Consider the following 18,790-nt stretch of genomic DNA (forward strand, 5'->3'; position numbering starts at 1 on the left):
AGACGCGCCGCCGGAAACAGTGCTCCGACAGGCGCGTGACGTCACGTGGGTGACTGTTTTCCGGTGATTTTTTCTGGGGTTTGGTCGGATCTCTCTTGGGAACCTTGTGGTGGTGTTGGATTTTGCACAACACTGTTAATTAGTGACTTTGACGCAATAAGTCACTTAGGTCACCGGAAAATTGCACGGTGACTGAGTTCTTTCTTCCCGGATATCGCTGGAATGACGCACAACGATAAATTTCTCACCGTAGCTCTGATACCATGTGAGAAAGCACGGGAGAAAATATATTATTGATGTATTGACATATGTTACAATGAGCCCTATATATATACACACATAACATGTCCTACTCCTAATATATATTGGATTAGGGTTATTTATTTACTCCTATTTACATGACTATTCTAACACTAACTAATAGTGGGCTTGGGGCCAAAGTTTTGGATTCTGAGATTCTAAGTTATAGGTCAAGATCACAAGATGCACAAGTCTTTTCCCCTATCTGTACTTAAAAAAGTACAAAAGGATTTCCCAATCTTTAATTTTTCCACTCCCCGGGCAATTTGAGTTTGCATTGTGTGATATGCTTTCAATTAGTCAATTCTCGTACGCAGATATATGATGTGGTCCTTACAACATAGCAATAGATGAATTATGGCCTCCCTAATCGTTTACACATTTTCTTTCCACTTAGGCTTTCCTAGTCTGTCTGCTTGTATCATAAGGGTGCTCTAAGGCAAGTCTACTCCTCTTAGCACAATCTTTGTGCTTATGAATTTCATATATAACTGTTATCTTTCTCAAAAAGAAAAATGGTGCTGTAAGGCAAGTTTGCTACCCTCATACTTTTTGAACTCGAGGCTTGATGGTGTTGTTACTATGTGAATAGGGAACACACAAGCAGGAGAAAAATGAATTACTCTTTCAGCAGTTTGGTATCAACTACAAGGACCTTCCACAGATTTTTCGTCAAGGGTCTTGTGCAATCAAGATAAAGGTAGCTACCTTCATCCCGCTTCTCCTAGAGAAGTATATATCTGTATGAGCATGCTGGTGCATGTGCCACTACTCCTTTTTTTGGTTTCTCCTTTTCAGATCTTTAAGATTTGGAGAAAAAAATGGCATTTGGATTTTGAAACACACTTTTCGTTAAATAATAGATGTGTGTGGTTGGTTTTGGAAGATTGGTTTTAGGGAAGAAAACAAGAGAATGGATTAAGAATTTTAAAAAGTTGAGGCAGAAGAAATGATTTAAAATGGTTTTGATATTTTCCCGAGCGAGGGATGGGTGGTTTTGCTGGATGGTGCCTTCCTGACGGTAGGCCCAAGGCTCTCCAAAAACAGAATATAGAAACCAAGTTGGAGACAAATATGTTTTCAAGCGCAGACACTTCTATTATTGTCTGAGTTTTCTAACAAACTTTCCCTTAGGACCACCTTTTGGTTTTAAATTCTTCTTTCTTTCTTGCAAAAAGTCTATAATTTTAGAGGAATGATCTTTTTTTATGGATTAAGTTCATTTACTTCGACTTAACATGTTAATATACACCCAGTTAAATGTATGCATAAAAAAGAGCAAAGCGAGTAGTAATTGAATTCCACACTCTGACAATTGGTGAGTCATCTTATTTGTTGTTCTTTTTCATGTAGCATTAATGTGTAGCTCTTATATCTTGATATAAAATGACATATGCACTAAAGGACTCTTTTTGTGAATCCTCTCAATCACAAAAAGACTGATGCTTGTTCTATGCTCAACCCATGAAAAATTCCCCCACTAGAGGGGTAGGAAAGGAAGAGCGGAAAGTATATGCGGTGCAGTTTGCTCACCACTATAAGGGGGTACTTCATATTATGTGTCTTCCCATCCACATTTTTTAGTTTATATTTGTCCATCTTAATGCAGGTGGAAGATATTGTGAAATACCGAGAAAATGGCACTCCTGTTAAAAGACTAAGGAAGAAAGCAGTCATAGTTCACTCTGAAAATATAGCAACAAAAGGCTTCTGGAATAACTACTCATGCCTTACTGAGGAACTTGGTTTGCTTGCAGAAGGCATTAATAAGATTAAGCCTGAGTATTTGAGGTCTTTCCAATTTGAAAGCAAGTTGATGTTATCTACTTGGATTGTAGTCCGGATAGACGGTTGTCATTTCCACAGGTATCTTGTACTTTCTACCCAATGATCTTCACTATTATTAACTAATTGTTTTATGACCTTTTGCTTGACTTGCAAAGAAGTGTTGACATCATTCTTTTTGATTTATTGTTGTCCTTGTGTATTTTTTCCTTTTCCACTCGATGCACTTGCTCTTGTCTGCGATATGCTTTAGGCTGATTTATTCTTTTTACTTCAAATCCCAAGTTCCATGTCAAAGTGATGTGGCATGATTCTTGCTTATTTTGATAGAGTATGAAAATTTATAGGTAGTATGCATTTTCTGGATAATTTGATCCATGTTTCAGCGGGAGTAGGGTTTTCTTATATGCCTATATTCTTTATCACGTCTGGATTTCTAATTCCGGATTAAAGAAGAAACTCCAAGCATATGCTAAGTTAGTTTTCTATGTCCTGGAAACAACTGCAGTTGTTCAAAACAAAATTGGTTGTTGCCAATAATCCTTAAAATGCATCAGACGCAACATCATGGTTATAATACATGCATATATATAATATCACTAATATAAACTCATGTCTAATACTGAGCATGTCATTTGTGAAATCTAGTTTGGAATTGCTGGTGTCCTGATCTTGACTGATTGATCGTAGGTTTTGTGAAGATAATGGTTTTCAGAAGCCAAATGATGAGCAGGCACTGAATCTTATGAACTCATGTGCGGTTTCTCTGCTAGAGATGTTTAAGGATATTATCTTTGCATATGGGGTGAGCGATGAATATAGGTATTAGTTCCTTTAACATCTTTGATTCACTTATAACATAACCTTTTTCCTTTTCCTTTTATAGTTTATCTTAAGAGATTAATTTTTTCTTTCAGCTTTGTTTTGAAGAAAGAATCTCTATTATATCAGAGGCGGCCAAGGTAAATCTTTCATCACCTTTCATAAGTTCCTTGGAAAGTGTAGTGGTTAGCTAACACAACATATTAAGAGGGAACCAACTGGAGATTGTCAGAATGTGTCCTATAAAATGCTTGGCTTGTTTGAGTGGTGAAATTGTCCTTCTAGAATATTTTGCATTTATAGAAAATTCTGACTTACAGCGATTTCTCGAACCTTTGTCATTAAATTGGTTGAAGTTTCAGTGTGAGTCTATTTGGCCACTGCACGAGGGCAATCCTCAATTAGTTTGCCCAATGTTGTATTGACTTTCTTTTTTATCAGTAATATTAAATGGTATATTAACTTGCCCGTCTGATCATCATTTCAGTGAAATCGTCTCTGCCATTGTATCTCTTTTCTCTGCCATGTATGTGATGAAGTGGAAAGAGTTTTTCCCTGAGAAAGAGTTTAAAGAACCACCTTATTTTGATGGTCGATCCATTTGCTATCCATCATCTGAGATTCTTCGAGATTACTTGGCTTGGAGACAAGTTGATTGTGAGTACTTCCTATTCTATTTGTTATTTTAAAGAATTTCGCAAAATTAATCAGGTTTATATGAAGAAATTTTTGCGTTCTTCTTGGTGCCAAGCTAAAGGACAAATCATACCATATTGACAATCCAACTTTAATACCTTGACTTGTAGGTCACATAAACAATCAGTACAATACTTGTTTCTGGCTGCTTGTTAAGTCCGGAAAGAGTAGAACTGAAGCGCAAATCTCTCTGAAGGTGTGGAATCTCATTTCTAAATTTTTAAAGCAGGTCTCTTGTTTCAGATGAAGTAGCATGACTTAATATAATGTGTGATTTCGCGCTGTTTGGTATATGAGCCTCCTCAAAGGCTTATTACTATTGATTCGATGATCCCTATAGGACGTGGTCAGCGAGAATTAATTATTGGGGACAGACAGACCGGTTTGGAAAATATTTTCATTGCTGCTTAAATCTGCTGGATAATCTCTTTTACGTCATTTTATGTTAAAGAGAAAAACTACTTCAACATCCAATACAAGCTTCACTTGCATTACTTTAGATCTATCTAGCTTACAAGCCTATAGAAAGTAGTACAAGCTTCTTTTTTCTCAGCATGCACATTATTGATGCTGAAGAAATGATCTTCTAAATTTCTGAGATATAAATTGTTAGAAATGACATATTCTTGCCTTTGCCATCTTTCCTTTTACGTGGACTGATGACTCTAAATCTCTGAATCCCAATTGTTTATTGGAAAAGACCATGTGTTGCCTTTGATACATTCCTTTTTTGAGATTATTCAACAAAATAAGCTGTATAACGTATTGTGCCACTGTGGGCTATATCCATTTATTATCAGTTTGTTTTCCATATCTCCACCTTGAAGAAAGTAGTTTTGCCGCCTGTGTTAGTGGTAAAGTATCGCTACATTTGTTGGCATCACACATTTGCTGTGTTTGATGACCGGAATGCTTTGACTGGAAATACATTCAGCAATAATAAGCCCACTTGGTTTGGTGGTAGATGTATTAGGAGTTATAAAAAATGTGATATATAGCTCTTTGAGTGCCCGTTCCTGCTTATAGTACAGTCAGGAAGGGAGTGTTCAAAGATGTAAACACTTCTTAAGCCAGGGGAGAGTAGTCGTTGAGAAATTGGATATCTTATGATCACTGGAAGTAAAGCAGTGGAAATGATAAGTGATGCAGAACTTTAGTTAGTCTTTCCAATTGGGCAATATCTTTTTTAAGCCTAGCACGTAGCGAGGACTAAGCTTTTTGAAAGGTAAAGTAAGAATCTTGTTCAAGCTAGCACTAGTTTTGACTATTGTGGCATATATCTGTTGGGGAAACACACTTAGTTATGGCAATCGAGACTTACACAGAGATGAGATTCCGTTAAACATAGAGGTGGACATACTATGTGAACTCTATTGGCACTGAAACCTTAGTTCCTAAAGGTAACTTTTCTCGTCTAGGAGATTGTAACAAATAACAGTGTAGATCATTAATAATCTTTTGAGTTGTGTAATTTGGCTCGGTAGAAGTCCACCGCACACTCAAGTTTATACTCAAACTTTGATTTAACCTTGATAAATCAGTGGATCTGTTACTGCCATATCTCTCATCCTGTTCTGATCAGATATAAGCAGGTATGCATGATATTAATCTTGATCGTCCAATGACCATAAGAGTCCCTTTTGTTCTGCAGGGTACCCAAACTCAGGAAAAGAATGAGTTGCTTGCCCAGTTTGACATTGATTACAATGCGCTACCAATCATGTTTCGGATGGGTTCCTCTGTTTTCCAGGACAAAGTATCTCTCTCTCTCTCTGCTTAAAGTACTTTTATCTTATGTTTGATGATATTATAGACCAAGCCTGAATTCCTTTTGTTTTGGCCTTCTACCGCCATATGGATGTTGTGAATAAATTTAGGTCTGGCATCACTTGTAAACAACTTGAATAGGGAAAAAGGTCAGATTTGTCTCTGTACTTTGATAGATTGTTCACGTTTATCCCTCGTTCTACTTTCCGTCCAATTACGCCCCCACAGTTAACAAAGTAAACAAAATCACCCCCACCCCTAGCAGATTTCCACCGTGGCAATGGACCCCCTCACTTAAACTGCCAACTGGGCAAATTATCAAACCTAATTTTTAAGACCCCTCACTTCTCCTCAATTTTCAGCTCCACAACTCAATTCAATCCGAACCAAACCAGTCCAAATGCTCTCAAAGTTCAAAAATAAGTTCTTCTACTCAATACCAAGTATACTTAGCAACACACAGGTGATTTCAAATACAAAATTGGAGTTCAATTCAAACCCACTTCGATGCTTAAAGCTGCTCTATAATGGTGGTTTTTTCTTGCTCCGATTCGTTTGCCAACAACAACCAAGCATTAGGAACAACTTAGCCCCTCAATTCCAGCTTCAAATCACACAGAAAATCTCCAAATATTCTATGAAGCTCAGTTTTCGAAGTTGACATAGTGAAAACGCCGAGGAACTTGATGTCTAAGTAAACTTGATTTTTTTTCTTTCAGATTCTTTGTCAATTCAGCTTCACAGCAACAAATAATGATTTATTCTAGATATACCCACGTTTTTCCCTCACCAAAACTCAATCAAACTTCAAAGATCCTTTCAGTAACTCAAACCTCAGATTCGCAATAGTGAAGAACAACAGGTCTTTAAAATTAGGGTAGATTATTTGCCCAGTTGGCAGTTTAAGTGAGGGGGTCCCATTGCCACGGTGGAAATCTGTTAGGGTTGGGGGTGATTTTGTTTACTTTGTTAACGGTGGGGGCGTAATTGGACGGAAAGTAGAACGAGGGGTAAACGCGAACAATTTATCAAAGTACAGAGACAACTCTGGCCTTTTCCCCACTTGAATATTACCTTAAGAAGTGGCTTTTGGTTCTTGTCATTAATGAAATAATTAATCCATCACGAGCATGTTTTCGTTTGAATCCATCAGAAGTTTCAATCTCAAACGTGTAATTTGTTCTCGGTCTCATCTGTATTCTTCACCTTCAGAAGCTACACTCGGCACACAGGTTCATTCACAATACGTACCATTGCTTTGACTTTTGGTGCGGATCAGACTGGTGAAATGGGTGATCACTTGTTCTTATATCTTTGTTTTTTTTGCTTTTTAATGCAGGATGAACTAACTGGAAATGACGAAGTAGTTGTTGAACACTGTAATATAATTGACACGAGCTTTTGGAAAGAACATCCAAGAATACTTGATGAGGAGGAGCCATTGCTGACGATTTTGCGGCCCCATAGCAATAAAATGCTTCGATTGTCTTGATGTTGAAAGAGGAGCTGCTCCCTAAGTTATTAATCATATTCAGTTTTCATTAGATCAGAAAAATAGTTTCAAATTGTCAAATATGTAGATTAGTCGTTTGCCTTTGATTATTCCCTTTACTCCTTTTTTTTCTTCTTCTAAGGGTTAGCAAAACACTCAGAACATTTAGAGCCCGTTTGGATATAAAAAAAATTTCACTGTTTTGGAAATTAGTGTTTGGCCATAAAATTTTCAATTTTCACTTGAAGATGAATTTTGAAATTTTTCAAAAATTTGAAAAATTCCAAGAAGCTGTTTTTCAAAATTTACTCATATCACTCACAAAACTTCAAAAACAACTCAAAATTATATTCATGTCCAAACACAACTCTTATTTTAAAATACCATTTTCACTTGAATTTTTTTCCACTTTTTTTGTTGGAATTTTACATTTCTTATGTCCAAACGCCCACTTAGTAAAGAAGATTTTGTGTTGTATCAATTTCAATATTTAGGTCAACAATGGTTATTGATGAGTACTTAGAAACCTATATTTGTTCTCACCTTCTCAACATACAGTTGGGGACTCCTAAAATAAGCAAAACTAATATGTGTTGGGCTTTTTAAGTTTGGTTTAGTTTAAAAGAGGGTGAATGAAAAATGGAGGGAAAATAAAATATTTGAGTTTTTCTCCTTGACAAAGGGACGTCCCATATTGGAGGAAGAAAAGGCTTTTGATGGGTATATATATAATTGCTCTTCTTCTAGCTCTTAAGGAGTTAAGAAGAATGCAAGCCTCGCGCCGTCGTCACTCGGCACAACTTCGGATTTGGATAGATTTGGATAGATTGATTGATTAATTTTTTTGGACAAAATTTCTTTAATTATTTAATAAAATATTAATTAAATTATCCAAATATCCAACCTGAATCGGATTTGTGCGCGATTGTTCTGAATTTTTATTTAAATTTTCCTCCCGGATTTTTATTTAAATTTTCCTCCCGGATTTTTATTTAAATTTCCCTCCTGTTTTGAAGTGGTTGTTTTTTTTAAGAAACAGTACTTCCATTGACCATAAATTCGTTTGATTCCTGAGATTTTTCCTTATGAATTTTCTGAACTTCAAGACTTCTTCTTCTTTTGCGCAAATCTATTCAATGTGATTTATGGCCATTAAGTGGTTTGCAGTTCATTAGAGTTTTTGGTACCAATACGCTGGTGAGTTAAGTCGTTCTATCCTGGGAGGATAATATTCCAACACCTTGGGTACTTGAAAGGATTAATTTTCTTAAGGACACACTGTGCATTCAGTGGGCTCGATTTATTCTGAAATTCTTTTTTCAGATATTATTTCGACATTCTGTTACTACTAACTTTCTATTTCTATTTTCTGTTTCAGAAAGTTTACTGTTTCGTTATTTATTATAGTAATACAGATTGACTAACAATATATCACTATTTGGAATATTGAAAACACATGTCTAATCAGAATTAGCCTACAATTCATTTTGAAGTACATCATCATTGTAAGGAAGGAAATGAAAAAAAAAGAGGGTAAATTGAAGGATGATCACGTGGACCTCCCCTCAAATTTATATAAATGGCATGTTGGCATTAGGATTTCAGATGAGTTGTTGCCGGATGGTGATTCAGGAAAGAAATGTTCTTCAGATGGAGAAGAACAAATGAAGAAGAAAGCAGACACAAAGTCAAAATTTCAGACTTTACAAGGTTTAAAGAGATAGCATACACTGCCTCAATCACCACCGTTTATTTAAGTGTGTGATAGATCTAATCCTAGCCATTCTTTATTAGCAGGAAGGGTTCCCCAGTCCCTGAAGCCCTCTTTCTCCACTCGAGTCTGAAGAACTGGTGTCAAAACACTCCATTTGCACCATCAAGAAGCTTTCTTGCCTACGTGTAAATATTTTAGATAGATTTGTTTTTGGAGAATATTCCTTTTCTAAGTTAGTTACACATTAGGTGGTAGATAGGAGACAAGTGTACAAATAGGATTACATTCTTTCTTCATTCTTTTTGTATAAATTCATGTACAATGCTTATTTTGAATACACAGAAAATTCAAAATACAAGTGAAGTTTTAACAAAAATTGCAGGCTCCTATACTGAAGAATGTGTCCTGTCCTCTTGGACTTCAATCTTAGAATGCAAACTTGACCCCTCTGGAAGCCCCAACGGTGGACCTTCACATGAACAATTATCAACATTGAATGGCTCCCACTCTTTGATGCCACATCTATCCAATGCAGATACCAACCTTTCTTTTTCCCTTTCAGCTGGATATTGGCCATCTGGGCTCACAAGAACCGCCCCGGTATATGACTGCCCCGCCACCCGTGCAGCTCCATGATAGTGAAACAAACCCCAGCTTAAATCATCAGAAACATCCACAATTGTAACAGAATACTTATCATTTATTAAAGATTACCAATCAATACTATTAAAGTAGTGACTGATTGTGTACATACTTTTTACACTGACACAGAACTTAAACTCATTAATATATACAATATAAATTTGGAGTCAAAGAGAGTGAATGAAGTTGCAAAATACTCACAGTGTGAAGCATGACATCTAGCCAAGGAGCAGAATTGAGAGGGCTAACACTATCCTCTCCAACAATACTCACTATTCTCACTGGATTACTTGTCTTTTTCTCTGCTTCTTTCATTTCCACAGCACCAGCAGCAACTATGCTTTTTGTAGCTCTGATTTTCCTGTTAAGAGAAGAAGAAAACACGGACACTTTAGTTTTCTGGCAGCAGAGAAGAAAAGGGTCTGGAATCCCGGCGACACTGGACTGCCGGTTAACCGGAAAAGTAGCCGGAGAATTGATGGAGGAGGATGGTGCTATGTTTACATTCATGGTTCGTTATGGTTGTTGAAGGAAATGGGAAAATGGGTCCGGTTTTTATAGGTATAAAAGAATTGAATAAAATGACGTCTATTGTAAGGAATGTATAGGAGTTCTGTGGAAGTCCCTCGATTGATTTGAATATCTAACTGTAGTAATATCTGGATTAGTCGGAATAGAAATACAAAGTTAAACGTTAAGATAGTTATAATAAAAATATTATTTTATCCCTTTTAACTATCAAATATAAAAAAATGTCATACGCACGAGCAGGGCGGAGCTAGAGCTTGGACACCGGCTTCGGCAAAATCCAGTGACTTTAGTCCAAACCATATATTTGTCTTAAAAAATTCATTAAATATGTATAAATTATTACTTTAGTTTAATGTATTATCTACTCTTAGTTTTGACAGCGATGGTTTTTTATCTTGCAGTTCTTGCTATTTTAGTCATTTAACCCATAAGGTGAGGTGATAGTACAGTAATTTTAATCCTTCAAAGAGCATGACTTTGCCTTTTATTAGCAGCAAGTTTTTGAATAAAGTTGGACCTCTGCTCTGTTGATTTTCAACTAAGATTTGGTTTGATACTTTTGATACCCCTAACCTTTGTTTATTAGTTTATTCTTAGAGCCTGTTTGGACATACAAAATTTTTTCTTTTTTCCAAAATATTTTTTGAAAACAATGTTTGATTATCAATATCTTACCAATTTTTCCAATTTCACTTGAAAATGCATTTTCAAATTTACCCAGTTTTTCAATTGGAAATGTATTTTCACTAGTTTTTAATTTTACAAATTTACCCTAATACTTTTGAAATTTATAAATGACCCCATCAATTATTAACCTACAACTACCCACCTGTTTCCCCTCGACGATTAGATGAAGCTAGCTACTGCAGCAGATAATGAACCCTTTTCTTGTGACGACTACCATGTTGGCACTAGGCTTGTGAATACGAATACAAGTACTGGTAATAGCAGTGGAAAGCGGACTATGGTAGAAATGTGATACTGAGTTTGCATCTTCTGTATATTGAAGTAAATGATAACGGTTAAACAATATCATATTTGATTGTTTATTTCAAGTAGGATAATTAAATTAGGGCGTTTTGATATTTTTTACAAGTTATGAGAAATAAATCATATTTCATGGATTTGCAAAAAAAAGATATCCAAGTATGTTGCATAAATTATAATCAAACACAACTTCATTTTCAAATTTTAGTGAAATTCCAAATTTGAAAATTTATTTCGGAATACATGTCCAAACGCCTACTTAATCCTTTTAAAAACAAAACGAAGGAGAAATAAAGGGAGCCAGCAAAATAACCAATAAGTTTGGAGTAACTTCTGGCAGCGTTTTGCCATTGACATTTTGAATGAAATTAAAACAAATAATCATAGCCAAAAGACTTCTATGTACATAATGGGACATTCTTATGTACAGTAAGCACAAAAGTGGACAAAACTACATTGTAGTTATGTAGTCATATGAGTACCAAGACAATCAGAGAAGGGGAGATGGGATATTTTACGTTCAAGAACCAAGATACATGCACTTGAAAAATCCAAATCCACATTTACAACAGTGGAACGCCTCTGGTATTTTATCTGAGCTAAAAACTTCAGCAAAAGTGGCATATCCTCCCCTGTAACAGCAAAATATATTGCTTCACCTTTCAATCACATCTTGTTCATTCAACGCCCCTGGGCACAGTGACTAACAATACTGCAGAAAGCTGGAATTTAATGGTGCATTGATCATTCATGATATTGATATATAAAAACTGGAAAATAGAAAGTGGCTTGTCCAGTGGTTAACAAATACATCTAGTATACCCTGGAGATTACAAAATGAAGTGAAAGACATATGAAGCAAGATAGAGCTAATTGATGAGACAGAGGTGAATCACACTTAGAAGGTAACAAAGTGGCAGACAATTTATCTAAATTGTGGTTTATATTGTAGCGCCATCACCTGTATACAATCTTTCAACATCTCCTAAGGGAAGGTTAACATGGATCGACAACTGCTTCGACTATATAATTTTGATGTACTTTGATTTTCTTTTTTGTAGCATAGGGAGGATCTCTCACTTCCTATCTCCCTTTTGTGAAAATATTTGACGACCTACATATGTATTGGTTCATGTTCCACCTCTGTAGGAACAGAGAGTTTGGGATGCCAACTCTTCTGCATTTTGTACTCCTTTTTTTATATGGAAACTTACACAAATGTCCCAAATAAGAGCCTGTTTGGATAGGCTTATTTTAAGTGACTTTTAAGCCAAAATAGCTTTTAAGCCATAAGTTAGGAATTCTAGCTTTTTGCTTTTGGCTTGTTTTTGTCATTTTAGCTTAAAATCATTTTTTTACTTTATCCAAACACAACAAAATGACTTAAAAGCACTTAAAACAAGCCAATCCAAACGGGCTCTAAACCTCAACTTACCAACTTCTAGCCATTAGTCATAGACTTACCAAAACTAGCCAACAAAAATTGAAAACCAAATAATAGGGTTCTTTCTCTCAAAGAATCACATGCAAAAATCACCTTCCATATTTTTAAGCGTGATTAGCAACATGAGATACAAGACGGAGAGAAAATTTTATGAACGGGGTAGCAAATAAGGTGATGAAATACAAAAATCTATACAATATTCCAAAAATCTAAACAAAAAAGGAACTGTTTCATTGGGTATAGTTGAAATTCATTGAAAATATATAGATAAGTCAATACACAAAATTTGAAGAAGATTGGAGGTGATTTGGACTGATTTTGTATCAAAATTCGTAATTAAATCGAGTTCAAAAAAGTCTTTTGCGACACATGTATCAAACATGTATCACGCATGTATCACACACACAGGTATACATGGATATACATGTGATACACAATTGATATAAATATGATACATATGTGATACACAAATGATACTCAATGTGATACACATATCATTTTTTTTCATGTTCAGCTTTTACTTCGAATTTTCAATTCAAACCACCTCAAAACTTCACCAAATCATCCCAAAACTGATATTCAAGCTCCTTAAGTTGGCCCAATCTATTCTAATAACACCCACTCAAAACAAAGCAAAAATTTGATATTTTTTTGCTAGAAATAGCTAATTGGCTAATTTGGCTAATATTAATAATTGACCAATTTTTGTAATGAGCTACTTATAAGTGGACAGCTGATAATTTTCCTTTTTATATTGAATAAAAACAGGTTCGTTGATTAAAAAAAAAAAGAAAATATATACGTTACACCTGTATCACCAAACAAGGCAAAAGATAAGAAGCTAATAGATTAGTACATCGCAAAGGTCAAAATTAGCTGACAAAAATAATTTTGTACTTTGCACAATATTTAAGTTTGTACCAAATATAAGCATGTCATCAACATATAGACATATTATCACATAATCATTGTCTACAACTTTAGTATAAACACATTTATCCACCTCAACTGAAGAAAACTCGTCTCTCAGTAAGACTTGTTCAAATTTCTCATACCACTGCTTAGGAGCTTGTTTAAGGCCATAAAGAGATTTAATTAATTTACAAACTTTATTTTCTTGTCCAGGAATGACACAGCCTTCAGGTTGAACCATATAAACTTCTTCTTCTAAATCACCATTCAAAAAAGCAGTTTTGACATCCATTTGGTGGATAAAAAGCTTACGGATTGAAGCTAAGGCAATTAAAACTCGAATAGCAGAAATTCTAGTCACTGGTGCAAATGTATCAAAATAATCTATATTTTGTTTTTGAGAAAATCCTTTTGCTACTAACCGAGCTTTATATTCATCTAAAGATCCATCTGGATTAAATTTCTTTTTGAAAATTCATTTACAACCAATAGGTTTTGCACCAGAAGGTAAGTCAGTTAAAATTCATGTGTTATTTTTCATAATAGAATCAATTTCAACTTTTATTGCCTCTTTCCAATGTTTAGCATCTGAAGAAGATATAGCTTCAAAATAATTTGACGGTTTATTATCGACAAGAAAAGTTTGAAAATCATTTCCATATGAAAAATATTCTTTCCTAGGCCTTTTACTCCTTCTCAATTCCTCATTAGAGGTAATTATTTTAACAGGTGTATGAGAAATTTTATCAGATAGTGGAAAAATATGTTCAAAGAATTCAGTATTCTTGTCTCAATTATAGTATTGCAATCAAGCACATCACTTTTTAAAACAAGAAATCTATATGCAACACTATGTTCAGCATATCCAATAAGCATGCAATCAGCAGTTTTAGAACCTATTTTCCTCTTTTTAGGTTCAGGCAAAAGAACTTTAGCAAGGCACCCCCACACTTTTAAATATTTCAAGTTAGGTTTATAACCTTTCCACAATGCATAAGGAGTTTTGCCTGTTGTTCTATGTGGTATTCTATTTTGTAAGTGACATGCAGATAAAATAGCTTCACCCCACAAATTATCAGGAGCATTAGAACTGACTAACATAGAGTTCATCATCTCTTTCAATGTTCTATTTTTCCTTTCAGCTACTCCATTTGACTCAGGTGAATAAGGCAGAGTTACTTCATGAATTATTCCATTCTTTTCACAAAAATCATTTAAAGATAAATATTCTCCACCTCTATCAGATCTGATTCTCTTGATTTTTCTACTAAGTTAATTCTCAACCTCAGTTTTATAAGAAATAAAAGCATTAAATGCATCATCTTTATTTCTAAGCAAATACAACTTAGTATATCTAGAAAAATCATCAATAAAAGTGACATAATATCTTTTACCACCTCTAGTCATAGTCTGCTTCAAGTGGCCTAAATCAGTGTGAATTAAAGATAACAATTCAGTTTCTCTATTTACGGAAAAACATGTCTTTCTAGTACTTTTGGCTTCAACACATATTTCACACTTGTCAATATTATTTGAGTCTAAACCAGATATTAATCCTAGCGACTGCATTTTCTTTATATACGCGACATTAACATGTCCTAGTCTAGCATGCCACAAAGAAATTGATTCAACCATATAAGCAGAAGAAGATGCATTTTCATTGCTAGTATTAAAAATATTAAGCACAAATAAACCATAGTTACAATATCCATTGCCCATAAAAATATCATTTTTGGTCAATACGACCTCATTATTTTCAAATGAAACCTTCACTCCAACTTTTCCTAATAACCCCACAGAAACCCAATTGGTTTGGATATTAAGAACATGCAATACATCACTCAATGCTAGAGTTTTACCAGATGTGAGTTTGAGAAGAATTTTTCCTTTCCCAAGATCACGAGTTATTCTTGAGTCACCAAGATAAATAGTTTCTTCTCCTTCCTCAACTTGGTTGTAAGACAAAAATGTATTTTTGTTTGCACAAATGTGCCTAGTAGCACCAGAGTCTATCACCCAATCTCTCACACTGGCCACATTATTTATTTGGGAAATGACCGCAACAATTATATTATCCGCTTTAGTCAAATTTAATTTTGACTTAGCAAGATTGTCATTTATCCCAACTCTACTATTGCATTGAGGTGCATTTTTCTTGAAGGTTTTAATATTAACATATGATATGTAACCATGTCTATTTACATACCTGTGTTTTGACATTAGTGTCTGCCGAGGTTGTTGATGCAATAACATATTTGCAACACTATGGATATCTGGGAGGACAGCTGGAACGGTAGCAGTAGAGACCACCAAAATTGGTAGCACCATCAAAAATTTCCGTACTAGTATTACTTGCCATAGTTTCTTAGATTGTAGGAAAATGACACCGAAAAACTAATAATAATAATACTGCAATAATATTATTTGTGAACGGATACACGGACTGGCTTGAGTCCTGCTAGGCACTGTCCTAAGAAACTATTTCAGCAATGTGAAATGTTTCCCCAGGATTAAACAAGCCTACCTCTATTAGGGAGGATACAGGAATCAGCAAAATAGTAAATTACAAACCCAGCTATCTTAAAAGAGGGAACAAAACAAAGTAGACTATAAATGTTTTAAGGAGGAAGAAAAGGAACGAAAGAAGCAAAGTGAAGAATGTACTGCTCCATGATGTCTACTTGTAGGCCTATTTATAGGCTAATTGAGGGGCTTAGGTCATGCCAAGTGTATGACACTTGTTTATAACTTTGCATGCAATTTGCCACATGGTTGAACACTTGACACTTGTTTATGACTTTCCATGCAAGTTGCCACATGGTTAAACACTTGTCCATTTTTTGAAAAATATTACAACATGCAAAGCCGTCAACAACAACAACAACAATTATAACAACCCAGTAAAATCCCACTAGTGGGGTCTAGGAGGGTAGTTTGTACGCAGACTTTACCCCTACCCCGAAGGAGTAGAGAGGCAGGAATGCAAAGCCGTCAAATAGCAGAATTTGTTTCACTATTATATTAGCCAAAAATATAAGGAGAAATGATCAATTAAAGGGTAAATCTTTAAGAAATTTAAACTCTGTTCATCTACAGATTAAGCAACTCTCAATAATTCTAACACAAAATATTTATATATAAACGCATCAACTGGTATTGAAATTTTTTAAAGATAAAATGTACAATTCGTTTAATACATACCTTGATGAAAGGCGTTTCATAAATTTCTTCAGCTGTCTTTGAGAGCATCTTTTCGCCAAGAAGACCAGAAACAACAGTTGTTGATACACTTCTATCGGTAAGATCAATTAGTAACAAACACTTGTAATGAACGAGTCTTTTAACATATACGCGTATATATATTTGTTCGTATATATACGATAATTTGCTAAATAGATGAAGCTTCTAAGTGGGTGAACAAATAATATCGATGAACTAATGTTGTATATCTTTTGCAATTATGTAATGAAACATACTTTAACATCGAACTCGCAAAATTTGTTTGCAATATGAGCATTCAAGCACATCAAAATGTTGCAAATGATCATTTGGCAGTAATATTTCTGAGTCGATGAAATCGCTGCATCAGTCAACTTAAGCGAATTACATGCTATTATGTTTCTTATACCAATAAAAGCATATGTTTGGACATATATATAGTAGACGCACAATAAGTTTGTGATTGAGTTACTGTAGTAGGAACAATTCTTTCATGAGAAAGAACCACCATAAGTGAAGCAGATCGGAAAAGTATATAGTCACACAAGAGAAAAAAGAGACGGACAACTTTTTCCTTCTCTTTTCATTTGAAAGCTACTAAATATTGACTTTTCCAAGAAAAGTTATTGTTTACCCTGGAATCCGGGTAACAATTGAATTTATATGGGGTTTTAAGGATCCGTGAAATAAAAGATACAAAAGGTTTAGATTGAGGAAAATAAAAGATAAAGACTCAACAATTGCTGTTAAAGTAAATAATCGCAGAATATAATATTGCTTAGAACAATTGTGCTTGATAGCGTACAAGAATTGAGAGAGATGGTACTGTAGTGTAATGATTTCCGATGCCCTCTTTATGGGGTCTTCTCCCCTTTTATACATTCTGATTAAGGGTAAAAATAAGGTAGGTAAATCAATTACATCGTGGATCCCTGTAATTACGCCTTAGTGGCCTGAAGTGGTTGAGAAAATCACGTTTGGGCGAGATATCCGGCGACGCTTGGTTATCCGTTACGAGTCCGGCTTCCGACCTTGTGTGTTTCTCCATCCGGTGGTGACTCATATCGAGCTCTGCAACGGTCTCGAAATGACTTGACCTCGGTTGTAGACGTGGCCGTCGTTCTACCTTGCATCCAGGTCGGGTTCGATGGCCCCGACTTGCCCCGGACCGGACCCAACCCGGTCGGGCTCAAGCAAAAAAGGGTATCACCCAATACAGTTATACCAAAAAATGACCAAACCGATCATTAATTACTTCTAGGTTTTTAACAAGGCGTAGGAGAAAAAAATAAAAAAAAATCACAGAAACAATATTAACAAAATAGAAATACTCTCAAACCTAGTGAAAAAACATGTATATACAAAGGTGCATTCTTATTTAAGAAAACAAACACAGAAATGGAAATGGGTGGCAGCTGGAAAGTTTACTATACAAAGTGCATCTCTCTCATGAATTAATGCAAACAAATTGAGATTGAGTGACTATCACATTTCAGATATTTTAATCAAAGAATTCCGATAAAACGCAAATTTAGTTCTACCCACTCCAAAAGAACAAAAATTTCACAAATATTTCTTGCCAAACAAACATATCAAAATCAGATAGAATTCTATACATGCATGTAGAAAATCTAGCATTAATAAATTATGCAAAAGAATAGAAAAAATAACATTGAACCAAATATGGACAAACTTTCAGAAAAATTCAAAAGTGAAGCTAGAACACGGTGCAAGAGAAGAACAAGAGACAAAAGTTACCAGGCTAGAAGATTGTACAAGCAGAAGGTAAAAGCAAAAAAGAACAGAATTCATGAAAAACATAGAAAGTGGAGAAAACTCCGACATAGAGATCCAAAGAAGGCCAAAATAATTGAAAAACTCACCCAAAAAAGAATACACCTGCAATTCTTGAAATAGCGAAGCAAAAAGAAAATCGCAAAGAGGAACTGAGGAGAGAGAACTGGAGTGAAGAGTTGAATAATCGAGAGTTTGTATCTGAAATAGTAAAGTACACGTGTTTTGGTAAAGCAAAAGGTATGATATACGTGTCAATTCGGTAATAAGATAGGCCCAAATAAAAGTATAATGTACAATACATTCTGTAGAATTAAGGATTGCTGTGTTCGTACAGCCTTAGCCTCTTATATATGGGTAAAGTAAAGTAAAGTAAAGTAATAATACATCATGAAAATATTTTCTTAAAAAATAACATACCTTTGATATTCATACCTAATGGATCCTTCGTTTACATGATTTATTTTGTTGAAACAAGCAAAATCTCTAAGTATTCGATATTTATTTTGGGGGTTCTGACTAGTGACTACAACAATAATAGTATATCCGGTATAAACTTACAAATAGGGTATGGGGAGGGTAATATGTACACAAACTTTATCTTAACCGTTTCTAACTAATTTTGGGGATTTTGACTAATTCCATAATTGAAGAATTAACCTAAATGATCTCTGTGTTGGTCAAA

General features: G+C 34.9%; 3 protein-coding genes and 1 long non-coding RNA gene across 9 annotated transcripts in view; 2 read left to right on the forward strand and 2 right to left on the reverse strand.

The window, feature by feature from the left end:
- The window catches only part of LOC109239015 (tRNA(His) guanylyltransferase 1-like), a 16,341-nt gene extending 9,270 nt beyond the window's left edge, over positions 1-7,071 (forward strand). For 4 of the 5 annotated variants that reach the window (XM_019405515.1, XM_019405516.1, XM_019405517.1 and 1 more), the window contains 8 exons: positions 893-1,000; positions 1,910-2,166; positions 2,776-2,907; positions 3,003-3,047; positions 3,395-3,564; positions 3,714-3,799; positions 5,255-5,359; positions 6,710-7,071. In XM_019405515.1, the coding sequence (XP_019261060.1) occupies positions 893-1,000; positions 1,910-2,166; positions 2,776-2,907; positions 3,003-3,047; positions 3,395-3,564; positions 3,714-3,799; positions 5,255-5,359; positions 6,710-6,862 (1,056 nt within the window). In that variant the 3' untranslated portion in view covers positions 6,863-7,071. The remainder of the gene's footprint in view (positions 1-892; positions 1,001-1,909; positions 2,167-2,775; positions 2,908-3,002; positions 3,048-3,394; positions 3,565-3,713; positions 3,800-5,254; positions 5,360-6,709) is intronic. The other variant, XM_019405519.1, reaches the window with a different exon arrangement.
- Positions 7,072-7,737: 666 nt separating this feature from the next.
- Positions 7,738-8,923, forward strand: LOC109239017. The gene is made up of 2 exons (XR_002069838.1): positions 7,738-8,572; positions 8,660-8,923. It is a non-coding gene; the product is annotated as an uncharacterized LOC109239017 (long non-coding RNA).
- On the reverse strand, positions 8,844-9,769 carry LOC109239016. 2 transcript variants are annotated; one of them, XM_019405521.1, is made up of 2 exons: positions 9,420-9,769; positions 8,844-9,184 (listed from the first exon to the last, which is right to left on the reverse strand). In XM_019405521.1, the coding sequence occupies exons 1-2, from the start codon at positions 9,726-9,728 to the stop codon at positions 8,963-8,965; spliced, it is 531 nt and encodes a 176-aa protein (XP_019261066.1). In that variant the 5' UTR covers positions 9,729-9,769; the 3' UTR covers positions 8,844-8,962. The 2 variants fall into 2 exon arrangements, with proteins under 2 accessions (XP_019261066.1, XP_019261067.1); XM_019405522.1 differs by having other exon boundaries at positions 8,844-9,230.
- Positions 9,770-11,045: 1,276 nt separating this feature from the next.
- Positions 11,046-18,409, reverse strand: LOC109239006. The gene is made up of 3 exons (XM_019405502.1): positions 18,195-18,409; positions 16,294-16,384; positions 11,046-11,458 (listed from the first exon to the last, which is right to left on the reverse strand). The coding sequence occupies exons 1-3, from the start codon at positions 18,407-18,409 to the stop codon at positions 11,414-11,416; spliced, it is 351 nt and encodes a 116-aa protein (XP_019261047.1). The 3' UTR covers positions 11,046-11,413.
- Between the last annotated feature and the right edge of the window lie 381 nt (positions 18,410-18,790).

Source organism: Nicotiana attenuata, unplaced genomic scaffold, assembly GCF_001879085.1.
Source record: "Nicotiana attenuata strain UT unplaced genomic scaffold, NIATTr2, whole genome shotgun sequence".
In the NCBI taxonomy this organism is placed as follows: Eukaryota; Viridiplantae; Streptophyta; class Magnoliopsida; order Solanales; family Solanaceae; genus Nicotiana; species Nicotiana attenuata.

Coding starts and splice junctions, on each gene's coding strand:
- LOC109239016 (XM_019405521.1), bottom strand. CDS start 9,728: ATGAATGTAAACATAGCACCATCCTCCTCCATCAATTCTCCGGCTACT. Junction 9,185..9,419: donor TAGATGTCATGCTTCACACT/GTGAGTATTTTG, acceptor GTGGCGGGGCAG/TCATATACCGGGGCGGTTCT.
- LOC109239006 (XM_019405502.1), bottom strand. CDS start 18,409: ATGTATTGTACATTATACTTTTATTTGGGCCTATCTTATTACCGAATT. Junction 16,385..18,194: donor GCAGGTGTATTCTTTTTTGG/GTGAGTTTTTCA, acceptor TCTTACCGATAG/AAGTGTATCAACAACTGTTG. Junction 11,459..16,293: donor ATGAAACGCCTTTCATCAAG/GTATGTATTAAA, acceptor ATTAAATTCCAG/CTTTCTGCAGTATTGTTAGT.